At 37.7% G+C, this 13,032-nt stretch overlaps 1 protein-coding gene across 1 annotated transcript; it reads left to right on the top strand.

Moving 5' to 3' along the window:
- Positions 1-322: 322 nt before the first annotated feature.
- On the top strand, positions 323-2,552 carry LOC133732204 (protein NUCLEAR FUSION DEFECTIVE 4-like). The gene is made up of 2 exons (XM_062159696.1): positions 323-1,555; positions 1,702-2,552. The coding sequence occupies exons 1-2, from the start codon at positions 372-374 to the stop codon at positions 2,120-2,122; spliced, it is 1,605 nt and encodes a 534-aa protein (XP_062015680.1). The 5' UTR covers positions 323-371; the 3' UTR covers positions 2,123-2,552.
- The last annotated feature ends 10,480 nt before the right edge of the window (positions 2,553-13,032 follow it).

Genomic DNA, 13,032 nt, shown 5'->3' with positions numbered 1-13,032 from the left:
AATGGTCAGAATTTTATTAAATGAAATAAATTTACGGTTGCTAATTTTATAGGTCCATCTCATTACTTCTCTAATTGTACATAATACATAACTATATAAATATCTTAGCAAGAGAAAAAAATAAAACACCTAGCAATTAATCTTTGTCAACAACTGGCTTAGTTGCCTGTCACTTAAACTCGAATGGATTAATTTATGACATGATCGTGTGTGGTGATCGTATCATTCTGCTTTGCCAGCATTAGTCTTGCACTCTTTTCACACAACAGTACTCCTCTCCTCTTAACAGACAGGTAAACCTTATAAATATACCAAACTTTTCATTGCATATACTACAACACAAACAAACCAATCTTGGCTCATATTTTGCCATGTCTTCCTCATCAAAAGCTTTCCAATGGTTAAGCCTAGTGGGCATCATATGGCTTCAATCCATAAATGGAACAAACACAACCTTCCCTGCTTACTCATCCCAACTCAAGAACACTCTCTCCATGTCCCAACTACAAATCAACAACCTCGTCTTCGCCTCCGACGCAGGGAAACTCTTTGGTTGGTTTTCCGGCATTGCTGCTATTTACCTTCCCCTTTGGCTAGTCCTCATGATCGGATCACTTCTCGGGTTGATTGGCTACGGCGTCCAATTTCTATTCGTAACAAACCAAATCTCATCTCCAGCATATTGGCAAATATTCTTGCTCACCATGGTGGCAGGCAATAGCGTCTGTTGGATCAACACCGTTTGCTATGTTGTTAGTATTCGAAACTTTCCGTTTCACCAACAGGTTGCTGTGGGACTAACAACAAGTTACCAAGGATTGAGTGCAAAAATCTACACAGATATTGTCAGTGCTGCTTTTTCTTCTTCACCTCATAAGAGAGCACAGGCCTATCTTCTTCTAAACTCTCTCCTGCCTTTACTAGTCTCTGTTGTAGTGGCACCATTGGTGAGAAACATTGATGTGGGAACAGGGGAGCCAAGAAACATGGCAACGGGGTTCAATTTAATGTTTGTGATAACCATTGCCACCGGAATCTATGCCGTCATCACCAGTTTAGGATCAATGATCGGCTTAGACAGAGTGATAGGCACCGGAGTATTCCTACTGATGCCCTTGGTAATCCCAATTGTGGAAAAAATCAGAGAAAAAATATCAAGAAGATGGAGCCTAGACAGAGAGAGCAGAGTGTACAATGTCAGCATAGATGATCAGAATGGCCTTGAGAGCATAGAGAGTGGTGTAGTGAAAGAGGAAGAAGAAGAGGAACATAGTACAGTGCAGGTTCATAATGAGGTTGGTGAAGTGCAGGTTCATCATGGGATTGGTGTTAGAGAGGAGATTGGAGTGACGTTGATGGTGCAAAGGATAGATTTCTGGTTATATTTCCTAGTTTATTTTTTCAGTGCAACAATTGGGCTCGTGTTCTTGAACACCTTGGGACAGATAGCAGAGTCAAGAGGCTCATCTAAGACTTCTTCTCTGGTTTCTTTATCTTCTTCCTTCGGGTTCTTTGGCCGTCTCATGCCTTCACTTCTGGACTATTTCTTCGCAAGGTAACTACTCCCGTCCCTAATTTTCAGTAATTTTTTAAATTACAATTAGAAAATTATATTGCCATATTTGAGTGGAATGAAACACGTGCTTGCTATATGAATTTTTGAAGCCAATTACTAATATTTTCTCCTTTCTCCTTTTTCAGAAGCAAGTATATGATTTCAAGGCCTGCATTCCTAATGGCATTAGTGGCACCAATAGCAGGAGTTTTTTTCTTGCTTCTCAACCCAGCTAACGTCTCTCTTATCATCAGTACCGCCATTATAGGAGTGTGCACTGGAGCAATTACTTCTATTGCAGTGTCCATAACCACAGAGCTATTCGGGACCAAAAAATTCTCAATAAATCACAATGTGGTTGTTGCGAATATCTCAATCGGGTCGTTTCTTTTTGGCTACTCATCTGCTCTTTTTTATCGCAAGGAAGGAAATGAAGATGGTAGCTGCTTGGGAATGGCTTGTTACAGAAACACCTTCATTATCTGGGGTAGTCTTTGTACGTTAGGGACTGTCCTAGCTTTAACACTATATGCAAGAACAAGAAAGTTCTACTCCAAAAGATCATAGACGGCGAGTTAAGTGTTTTTTTTTTTTTTCAGAAAAGTTTATAGCTGTAGCCTATATATAGTAAAGTATTAATGATAAGCGGATGACCATGTGATCAGTATTGATGAAATTTCTTCTATGCGCCGGCAGTACAAGTGACACAACACCTATTAGGTGATCTCAACCTTTGAAATTTGCAGTCAACTTTTTTTTTTTCTTTCTTAAATAACCAAAAAGTCTACTCGATGTCATCCAGCTGTCCAGTCTTGATAGTGCAAGTGCATGCTGGTTCTTTGAATCCCTTCCCAGTAGATCAATGTTCTAACTCCGTGAGGAACAAGGTAGCTAGTTGTAGTAAAAAAGACAATATTTACAGTATTGCTTATTACAAAATAATATAGAGGAGTTGTTTTATCACAATGTATTCTCACGAAGTCTTTAATATATGATACGATATAGTTCATTCACATAATGAATTTTTTTTCGTTACTTTTTTTAATTATCATATGTTCAATATAATTTCTTTGTTAAGTTAGTATGTTGGTAATGGATGTCAACTTCATCAATAGAATTAATTTTGGTTGTGAAACCCAAACTTTATTACTTTGTCTTTGATATTTATTTTAGATTAAAATATCCAAATGGTACTCGAACTACTGTAAAAGTTATTTTTTGGTACGTAAATTTTTTTTTTATTCCAAATCTTACCTCAAGTAGAGTTGGAAAACGGGTCGGCCCGGCCCATTTTAACATAGGCTTATTCGTGCTGTGTGCCATGCTCGAGCTGACACATTTATTATCGTGCTCGGGCTTATACTGGTCTATTTACTTGAACATTAAGCCCACCCGACCAATGGCTCGAGCTCATATTGTGCATTAAACGAGTTGTGCTCGGACTATCCAAAAATTACGCACGATTTTAAATTTTAATTTGATTATTTTCATTTTTTTTTGTTTGTAATTAAAAATTAATTTTATTTAACTACTTAGAAAAAAAAAATGAATCCTCTAAAAAAAAAAATTAATAAAACTCAAACACTTTTTCTAGTCTTAGTTTTCTAAGATTAATTTTCTAATGGTTTTTATATTCTACTATAAGAAAGAAAGAAAGAAATCTCAAAACTCAAAAAATTTAGTATATTTTTTTTCTCAATTATATAATTGTATTATTGTGAGATTAATCTTATTCAATAAACATATATTTAATATTTAAAAAAAATAATTTTTTTTTTTAAGAAAAATAGACAATTTATTAATCCAAAAAATTACAACAATGACCCAGTACCATTTGGTCTAGACCAAAAGTCTCCCCTTTATAAATGGTGAAAGGTCCTGAGTTCGATTCACAATAGACTAGTTGTTGTTTATGAGTTGTTTACTTGATAAAAAATAATAATAATAATAATTACAACAACGGGGATGCCACTGTAAATCTCAACTACTCTAGCTAATTAGAGAAAAGGACTCACTCATACCCCTAATATAGAACCAGCAATTACAGACACAATGAGCCGATAGGGGCTCAACTGTAACCTACAGACAAACAACCTACCCTAAGAGTGTCGATACATCCTTACAGCCAACCTCAAGAAGAGACTAACCCCTTCTGACACCATATGCCAAAACCGTCAGTATACGTGTAGAGACATCTCCCCATTACATTGACAACAAGAAACATCGAAATTAGAAAAACAGCTAGTCTTTGGAGATGACACCATAACAATGGCACAACCACTAGACCCAACCAAACAACCCCAACTCAAAAGAGTAGGGACTTAAGAGCCCTAAATAATACTTAAAAACCAAAATTAAACCCTAAAGAAAGAGATAACAACAAACCGTCGCAAAACACCTACCCTGGGAGTGTTGAAACATCCTTACAGCTAGCCTCAAGAAGAGACTAACCCCTTCTGACACCATATACCAAAACCGTTAGTATACGTGTAGAGGCATCTCCCCATTACATGGACAACAAGAAACATTGAAATTAGAAAAATAGCTAGTCTTTGGAGATGACACCATAACAATGGCACAACCACTAGACCCAACCAAACAACCCCAACTCAAACGAGTAGGGACTTAAGAACCCTAAATAATACTTAAAAACCAAAATTAAACCCTAAAGAAACAGATGACAACAAGCCGCTGCAAACCACCTCGCTTCCCAAAAGAGTTGACATTAGACTGTGAATATCACTGGAAACTTAAGCTAGATCCAAATAGACAGCAACAATCCACCTATGTCCTTGCCATTCCGCCAGACCCACTGAGATCACAACCAACCCCAATGACACTACCACAGGAGTGACACACTGACCGCGTAAAAATCACCCAATCAACCGCTCTGAACCCCCTCGACTGCAACCCGTCAAAGAACCCAAGAAACCGATCTCTAAGAACTCTGTTGAAGAAATCTAACAAACCCGAGAAACCAGATCTCGAGGAACTCTGTTGAAAACCCCGAGCAACCCTATTTCGTCTGGATTCCTTCAGAGAAGCTGAGAAAACTTAACCATCAGAATTGCGTCGGAGAACCACTGCTGCTACCAACTGCCATTCGAGAAGAAGAAGAAGATCACGACCATCTGTGAACCACCCCCCAAACTGCCGCCTATCAAAATCAGAAAACCCATGTCACTTGGAATCCCCAAGCCCAGCCTCCGAGAAACCAGATCGCAAGGAACTTTGTCGAAAAACCCGAGCAACCTGATTCGTTTGGACTCCTTCAGAGAAGCCGAGCAAACTGAACCATCAGAATTGCGTCGGAGAACCTCCGCTGCTACCAACTACCATTTGAGAAGAAGAAGAAGATCACGACCATCTGTTGCAACCAAACTACACAACTACTGGAGAAACATATCAGCCCGTCCGGCCGCACCGTAGCCACACTGACGAGGTCGGAAGCCAACGCCTTCGTAAAGGCGCCGCCGGAGAAGAAGAGAAACCTTATACTATTGGTGATCATCGTCAATGGTGAAACATTACACATAAATACATAGAGCTGAAATATTAAAAGTGGGTGACTAAATAGTTAAATGGTTTCTAATTTTATTTATTTTATTTTTTTTTATCAAATAAACAACTCATATATAACAATTAGTCTATTGTGAGTCGAACCCACGACCTCCTACTTAAAAATAGGAGACTTATGTCACTAGCTAGACCAAATGGTATTGGGCAAATGTTTTCTAATTTGACTAAAATTTTTGCAAGAATTATAGACCTATAAGATGGAGGCAATATTCAATTATTTCCCTGAGATTATTGCTCATATACGTACGATTATAATACATGAGGTCTTAATCGTCAAAGTTTATATTTTAAGTGAGGGTATGCAAATTGTTTTAAATAAAGTTAACCTTATACTCTCTAAAAGAAACTTATAAAGAATGAACTACTTCATGCTCATTGCCTTTAAGAACATAACAATGTGACATTTTTGATCTTCAAGACATACCATATATATAAATTGGTGCTTATTTTCTTTGAAGTCTTTCACAATTCTTGGACTAATAATTAGACCCAATTTTAATACACAAACGAAACATAAAAAAAGGAATGCTTGCTCTTCACGATTTTCCCCCAACTAGACGCTCATGCATGCCGATGATAGGCAAACTTCTCAATTGCTGCCCATATTACATAGACATACACACACACACACACACACACTTGGGTTTAGGGTCTAACAAACTCAGTGGGGGGAAAGATAGTTTGGATCCTACCAGAAATGCACACACCATATCCAACCATCCAAGGAAGAAAGATGCACGGAACTCTCTCTACCAAACTATGCGTTCAAATTGGCTGATGCTTGCTCAACACTGAAACAGACAAATAAGAAAAGTTACACGGAATTACCTAATTTAAAAAAAAAAAAAAAATTGAAAGGTCAATTTTCGATATCATCTTCAAAGTTTAACTTATGACTGTGTTTTTTTATATAACTTTTAATTGAATCAAATTTATTATATTAAATGTCAAAAACTAGAGCCATAGAATGGCTCTCCGCCTCCTTGCTAACCCTAGCCGTCATGGCTGGGGACTCCATCCATGGTTTTCGACAACATCAATAAGCAGTAGCATCTCTGCCTCACGCCGTCTTACGACCCTCCAACGTCAGTTTGCTTTGACGATTCTCCAACCAATTTTCTCCCTCAAAGAGGTTATATCCTCGAGTTCCATCGTGCCTTACCACAATGGCGTTGGTGGCCTCTCAAGTTGGGAAACAAATGATAATCAGGGTCAAATCCGACCTCCCAGAGGGCGACTAAAGAATTGTGGAGTTTGGCGTATGACTCTCGATGTGACGTCAAAGGCGGAGGATCAGATCATAGCCTCTGCAGCTTTTAGGCGACGAGGTGGCTGTGGTTTGGGCCTGGTGCTACAGGCGGCAGAGAAGGAAGAGTGGTTTTGCTTCAGCTTGGGATGGGGTTGAGAGTAGCGAAGCCGGAAGGGCGATCATAGCGGCTAGTGGCGAAAAAATCAGAGGTTGGTCCAAGGTAGCAGCCGACGACGCATCGATCTGCAGGTGTGAAAGGTGTGGCAGCGGCGGCGGTGGCCGTGACCAAGATGGCTACAGGAGAAGGGCTGCCTAGGGGCCGGGCGCCCAGATCATTTGGGCTGCCCAAGCCGAGTCTAAGGCCCAAATCAGTTTGGGAATTTTGGATGTCCAGAGTCTTTGCATATGTTGCTTGGATTTGGGCCCTTTTGTGGACCAAGATCTTGGACTCTAGTTCCCTAGGGTTTCTTATTTGGGACCCGGGAGGCTTCATCAAACAAACTATGTCTATGTTTGACTTTTTTTAGCCTGCAGATTATGATGTTGTCTCTTTACATCTTGATAATGGAAACTTCTGGTGCACCGCAATTGAGCGCATTGGCAAATGAAGTTTTCACACAAAATTATCTCTTTGTAGGATAATGTTGTAGTTTGTTAGGCTCCTTGATTAAGTGAGCTTCAATGTCTTAAGCGAATAGTGCATGATTCCCGTTTTCTGGGAAATTTGTAAGTGCCGTTCTGGCCTGCGATTATCAATGAAATCTTCATTTACTCAAAAAAAAAAAAAAAAAATTTATATTAATAACAAAGTTATCACATTTGTTTTAAACTATTTATATAAAATTAATGTAAATTACAACATTTACAATAAATTTATTCATAAATTTTATAATAAGGTGGTAAATAAAGTTACAAAAAAATGACTCACGAGTGTTTGTCAATTGTGATGATTTTGAAAATCCTTTTTTTTTTTTTCCTTTCTTTTTCAGCTGCTAAAATTTTGGCAAGACAAATGTTTTGATAGTTGTGGCAATGGCTCTTCGTGAAGGCTTATTAGCAGTTCCCCACTATCGTGATCAAATGTATAAGAGGACAGTGATTTAAAACTGCTAATTGATAGCATCAACAATGTTTTTTTTTTTTTTCCTTCCTTTGGCAAATGAGCAATCTATTGAACCAAACCAGAGAACACAAGGGCCACAACCCGTTCTATAGCATATTAAGTTACTTGTTTGAGATATCAAGACATCGGCTCATCCCTCTAATGAATCTAGTTTTGTCATATTTTTAGATAGGCCAAGTTCGTACATGATGCAATTGCTGTTTTGAGATATTCTATAAACAATACATTTATTTGGTCTCTTTTTCTTCCCTTTTCTGCCAGCCTAATTTTTAATGTGATCGGCTGAGTACAGGCCCTATTGGAAATTCAATTTTATTTCCCATTAAGAAACCCAAAAAAAAAAAAAAAAATTAGAGAGATAACAATACCGTTTAGCTTCATGTATCTCAGCAGTGGCGAATTTATAACATTGGCATCATAGAAGTTCCACCGACAGTTGGTCCATGCATTAATCTCAACCTTGAATCACGACTCACGATCGAGGACACATGTGCGGCGTATATGTTCTTGCCTGCAATTTGGCCCATCTTCCTGGACATCGACAAAGAAATTCAATACTAATACTAAGCTATTAGAATTCCTATAGATTTGGTTGAACATAAATGCGTGCACTTACAACCCTATTCATATTGTCAAGCTACATATCCAGTAGGACCCGTATAGATGTAAACGTATTGACAACATCAGCATTCGATCATTTTATTGTTTTCGTACGTTCTGGGAGTTTCTGAGGTTCGAAAGTTTTCCCCGATCAATTTCTTTACTCTCATGTAGTAGTGATGCTTACGTCTGGCTGACCTGTGATGATATATTTTATGTACTGTTGTGGGATATAATAGTATTTAGGGTTTTAGGTCATATCTTAGTTATTTTCAGACCATGTACATCCACTAATTGTGAAGACCATGTATAGTATCACAGGAGACCTGAACTTTGACCTTCCATCAGACCTGAAGCGACGGCGGAGAGGCGAAGTCAAGAATTTTTAACAATGTAGACTTGTGAAGTGATTTAAATTTTAAAAGCTCCACACACAGTAGTGCGCATGGGGGGTGAGTGCCTAAGGGATCGATATACGGTAATATGTAAAGGGAAGTGGAAGGAAGAAAGGACGGAAGAAAAGGGTTAATTCACTTTTGCCGGGAATGTTGACTAAGCTTAGTTTTCGATAAGCTGATATCAAACTATTGTTTGATTTGCCCGACCGTAGTTGAAGATATTCAAGTTGAGTGGTGTTATTCACATATTCATTTTCTTTATGCACACATCTTTTTATTTTTTTATTATTTTAATTCAATTTTTTTTATACAAAAATTGCCTTAACTGCGCTTCCTTGCAATTCTGATATTTTTTTTTTCTATTTGGCAAGTCAATCATCCCTAAATCATAAACCTTTATTTTCCAGCAGACGAGAACTTCAAAACTCTTTGCGATTACTTCTTTTCTTTTCCATCTGACTAACATTTTTGACCATGTTCAATTATATTTTGATTATTCTGGCATTGCATAATACATTTTTATTATTTTTAATTGCGAGATTAGCAATCACATACTCATCACTATGTATATATGGCTGAAGATTTATGGCTAGTTGACTATAAGATGCTTTGATTCCATGTTGATCAGTTTACTATGCTATTTTGCAACATTTGAGATATTATTACACGGAAAATTCTAGTATATGTTAATGTATGCGATACATCAAGTTTTTTGAATTTTTTAGACAGTTGGATATAATTAAAATGTGAATATATCTGATGGTCCAAAATATTCAATAATGGTAACCTGCTTACCAGTTAGCCTGTATAATTTTTTTTTTTTTTCAAAGTTCCCAATTACATATCCACAATAAAATTTAGAAAACCCTAAATTGAAAAGGAGAAGACAAAGAAAAGAGGCAGTTTTATAACAAAATTCATTCAGTTCTAAGAAAAAACCCTAAAGTGAAGAGGAGAAGACGAGAGGAAGGAGGAAGAGAGTTGAGGAAGGATATATCATTAATCTTCCCAAAATCTTGAGGAATCATTCTAGGACTCTCCTTGTAATTTTCAGCATCAATAGCCTTCCAAAAATGCCCAAGAAATCCGTCCAAAGAAGAGTCTCGGCCAAAATGCCCTGTTTTGACTAGGATTCAATTTCTGTCTCTGAAGCTTCCTTCTTGGACAAGGAACACCTTTGTCTCGCCACTTTTCTGGATGGTTCTTGACTCCTACGTGTTCTATGACATCATATCTTCTAGAATGATCAACAATCTTCTGGAAAAACTTCAAGTAAGTCGTCGGAAAAAAATCTTCCAAAAATCTTCTTGAAAAGCTGACAGTTTCTGCCTTATCGGGAAGCCTGCTTTGACTTTGATTTCCTACTGCCTCATTGAATCTTTTTACCAGTTATTTGGCTCTTGTCAAAGTATAACATCATGTCTTCAAGGATCGCTGGCCCTTTCTGCAAAAGTACAGCTAGAAGAATGGAAGAATTGCTCCTCAAAACCGTTCCCAGAAAGCTGATTCTGAAACTGCAGTTTTCTGCTTTGCAGCAACTGTTTTGCACAACGATTTCCGTGGACTTCCCTTGTAATTTCCGGCTAAAAGGTTGATCAAACTTAGTCCTCTGCATCAGTACTTCATGTTCCATGGCTTCGTTGCTCCTTTTAAGCTCCTATTTCTCTTGAACTACTTCACGAACTACCTAAAAAGAAAACAAAGTTAAAATTGACTTTTAAAGAAAATAGCTAAGGAAAGTGTAAACGTTGCACATTATACATTTTATGCTCCTATCACTGTTCTCGTTACCTAGCATTTGGATTATGGTGTATTGCTATTTAAGTTTAGCTTCTAGTTGTACACCAATTGAGGTCTCTAGGCGATTAGAGTTGTTTTGGCAAGGATTTAGGTAGTGTGGATTTGTGTTCATATGGCTAGGTTCAATAATTGTGCGTATTTGTTTACAGTGAGGGTTACTTGTCATTTGTTTGGCTGCTTGTGCCATCTAGAACTTTTGGTGTGAGACAACTTATGATGTCCGTGCCTTCTAGCCATGGATAAGTAATGAAATTATCTATTCTTCGAAAAAAGAAAAAAGAAAAAAAAGGACTAGCTAACGTCCAACTTAGACTAACGGGGCACATGACCACATGTTGTCAGTTTCCATGCATATGCACTGAAGGTGCACTGAATACACTCCCGGCTGGGAAAGGGTAATTTGAAAATGCAGAATGCTATTTGTACATTTCAACTTGATCTGGTGAATGTCGTTACACCATTTAGGATTTTCCAAATGTGTGAGAATAGTGTCAATTCCTGTTATCAAATGTGTGAAAAGTTTGCATCTTCATTCACGTCATTCACGTAGAGGATAAGAAAACTCTAAAGCGGGATAATATATTCCAACTATGTTTTTTTTTTTTTATGATATTAATGTCTCTTTTAGTAATTTAATGTACATACACATAAAATTTGGTGTTGGGTGTATGGAAAAAAAGGTTGTGTATTTAGTATTTAGAGGTGTGTGAATAAAATTTCTCATCTCGAATTAAAGAGAGGTTGATTACAATGATCCATGGAGATAATTTGGTGTCCGATGAAGTTTTCTACATGGTGTGTAAGGTTCTCACATGGACGCTTTATTCCATAGACGTTCATAGAACAAAGGACAAATTCAAGGATATATGGTTCCATCATACTTCAGTTTGTCACCTCTAAAGACCAGCTAGCTAATCTTTTCACAAAAGGGTTATGCTCTCCTCAACATTCATATCTCTTTTCTATCTTGATGCTTGGTCCCTCCCTACTGATCCAATCAAGACTACATTGCTGGACGGGAAGGTGAAGGATGAAAAAAGTGGGTGACATCTGCATTTGACGCGCGCAACAAATGAAATTTTGAAGAGCAATGCTTTGATTTCCATGGTCAATGGGGTTCTGCGGGATATGATGAGCAATCCATTGTAGGGCGAATGTGAGTTGAAGCTATTCACGTTTGATACAAAGCACCATTGTAAATCATGTCTCTAAAGGTACCGCAGTGAGAAAGTCTAATTGAGTGAGTATCTGAGCGAGAGACCAAGCTAGTCTTTGAGCTCAAGGCCATGTGATATGAAGCTGAAAAATGGGGTAGGCAGGTCTCTGTTCACATCATTCATGCTTGCTGTTCATGCATCCCTGCAGTAGTAGTATCCGTTTTTAAGAAGGACCCCCTAGCTGAAACAACATAGATATGTTCTCAATTGTTGGGATTCGGTTCAATCTCTCGTAAAATAAATTTGTGCATGGTATAATTAGTAAAAATTCATGTGCGCACTCACAATTAATGTATACAAAATCACAAGATGCAACAATACTTTTACTTTTAGTACATTATGCATGTACTAGAAATTTTTCCATTCCACACTACTTTTAGTACTTTATGCATCTATGCTGCCACTAATAGAGTTTCAGTCCGGTTGAAATGGTAATTGAGATTTTATATTCAACTTGTATATTATGTACAAAAGCATGACCCTCTTTATAGGGTTGATTATATATGGTAGTACAATACTGTTCTAGCATATTGAAACAAGACGAATCTAGACGAATTTATGCCTAAGTACAAGCTGGGAGTTACAAGTTTAGGAGTTACATATAAATGACTATAAAGTAGAGAGGGAATCAAGGAATTGATAATTACTCTAACTTCCCCCCTCAAACTTAAGGTGGTAGATTTGAAGCCAACTTGAGTTTGGAAAATAATTCTTTGAAATGACCAGGTGGATGTGCCTTGATGAACAGATCTGTTAGTTGATCAATGGAGGAAATTGGACGAAGGCTAACAATACCACAAGCAATGTGCTAACGCACATAGTGACTATCATTTTCAATATGCTTTGTGCGTTCATGAAAGACATCATTATGGACAATGTAGATATGATTTTGGTTATCACAATAAAGTAGTGATAGAGGTGTGAGAGACGCCCATATTCTTAAGTAACCACCGAAGCCAAATAAGTTCTTGAGCAGTATCAGCAATAACACGACACTTTGTCTCAATACTAGACCTGGAGTTGACGGCTTGATTTTTACTGCACCAAGAGATGAGCGACTTCCCTAAGAAGAAACAGAAGCTTGTGGTGGAACGACGGTCCATAGGATCACCCACCCAATTGGCATAAGAATATATAGAAAGCTGAAGAGATGAAAGAGTAGAAAAATGAAGACCATGAAATAAAGTGCCCTTTATATATCAAATAATACGAAGAACAACAGCAAAATGAGTAGAGTGAGGAGCAGACATAAATTGGCTAACAATATGAATAGCATAAGCAATGTTGGGCTGAGTGACAGTGAGATAGACTAGACTACCGACAAGTTGGCGACAGAGGGTTGCATCAGTAAGTGGAGTACCATCAACATTATGAGTGAGTTCTATATTGGTCTTAAGTGGAGTAGATGCAGTCTTGTTATTATCTGTTAAGCCAGCTTGAGAACTAAGATCAAATGCATATTTGGCTTGAGAAAGAGTATGACTATCTGAATGGGATGAGCTTCGAGACCA

Source organism: Rosa rugosa, chromosome 2 (assembly GCF_958449725.1).
Source record: "Rosa rugosa chromosome 2, drRosRugo1.1, whole genome shotgun sequence".
Classification (NCBI taxonomy): domain Eukaryota; kingdom Viridiplantae; phylum Streptophyta; class Magnoliopsida; order Rosales; family Rosaceae; genus Rosa; species Rosa rugosa.
Note: the sequence above shows the minus strand (reverse complement) of the source record. Positions and strands in the feature narration are given on the sequence as shown.

Coding starts and splice junctions, on each gene's coding strand:
- LOC133732204 (XM_062159696.1), top strand. CDS start 372: ATGTCTTCCTCATCAAAAGCTTTCCAATGGTTAAGCCTAGTGGGCATC. Junction 1,556..1,701: donor CTGGACTATTTCTTCGCAAG/GTAACTACTCCC, acceptor CTCCTTTTTCAG/AAGCAAGTATATGATTTCAA.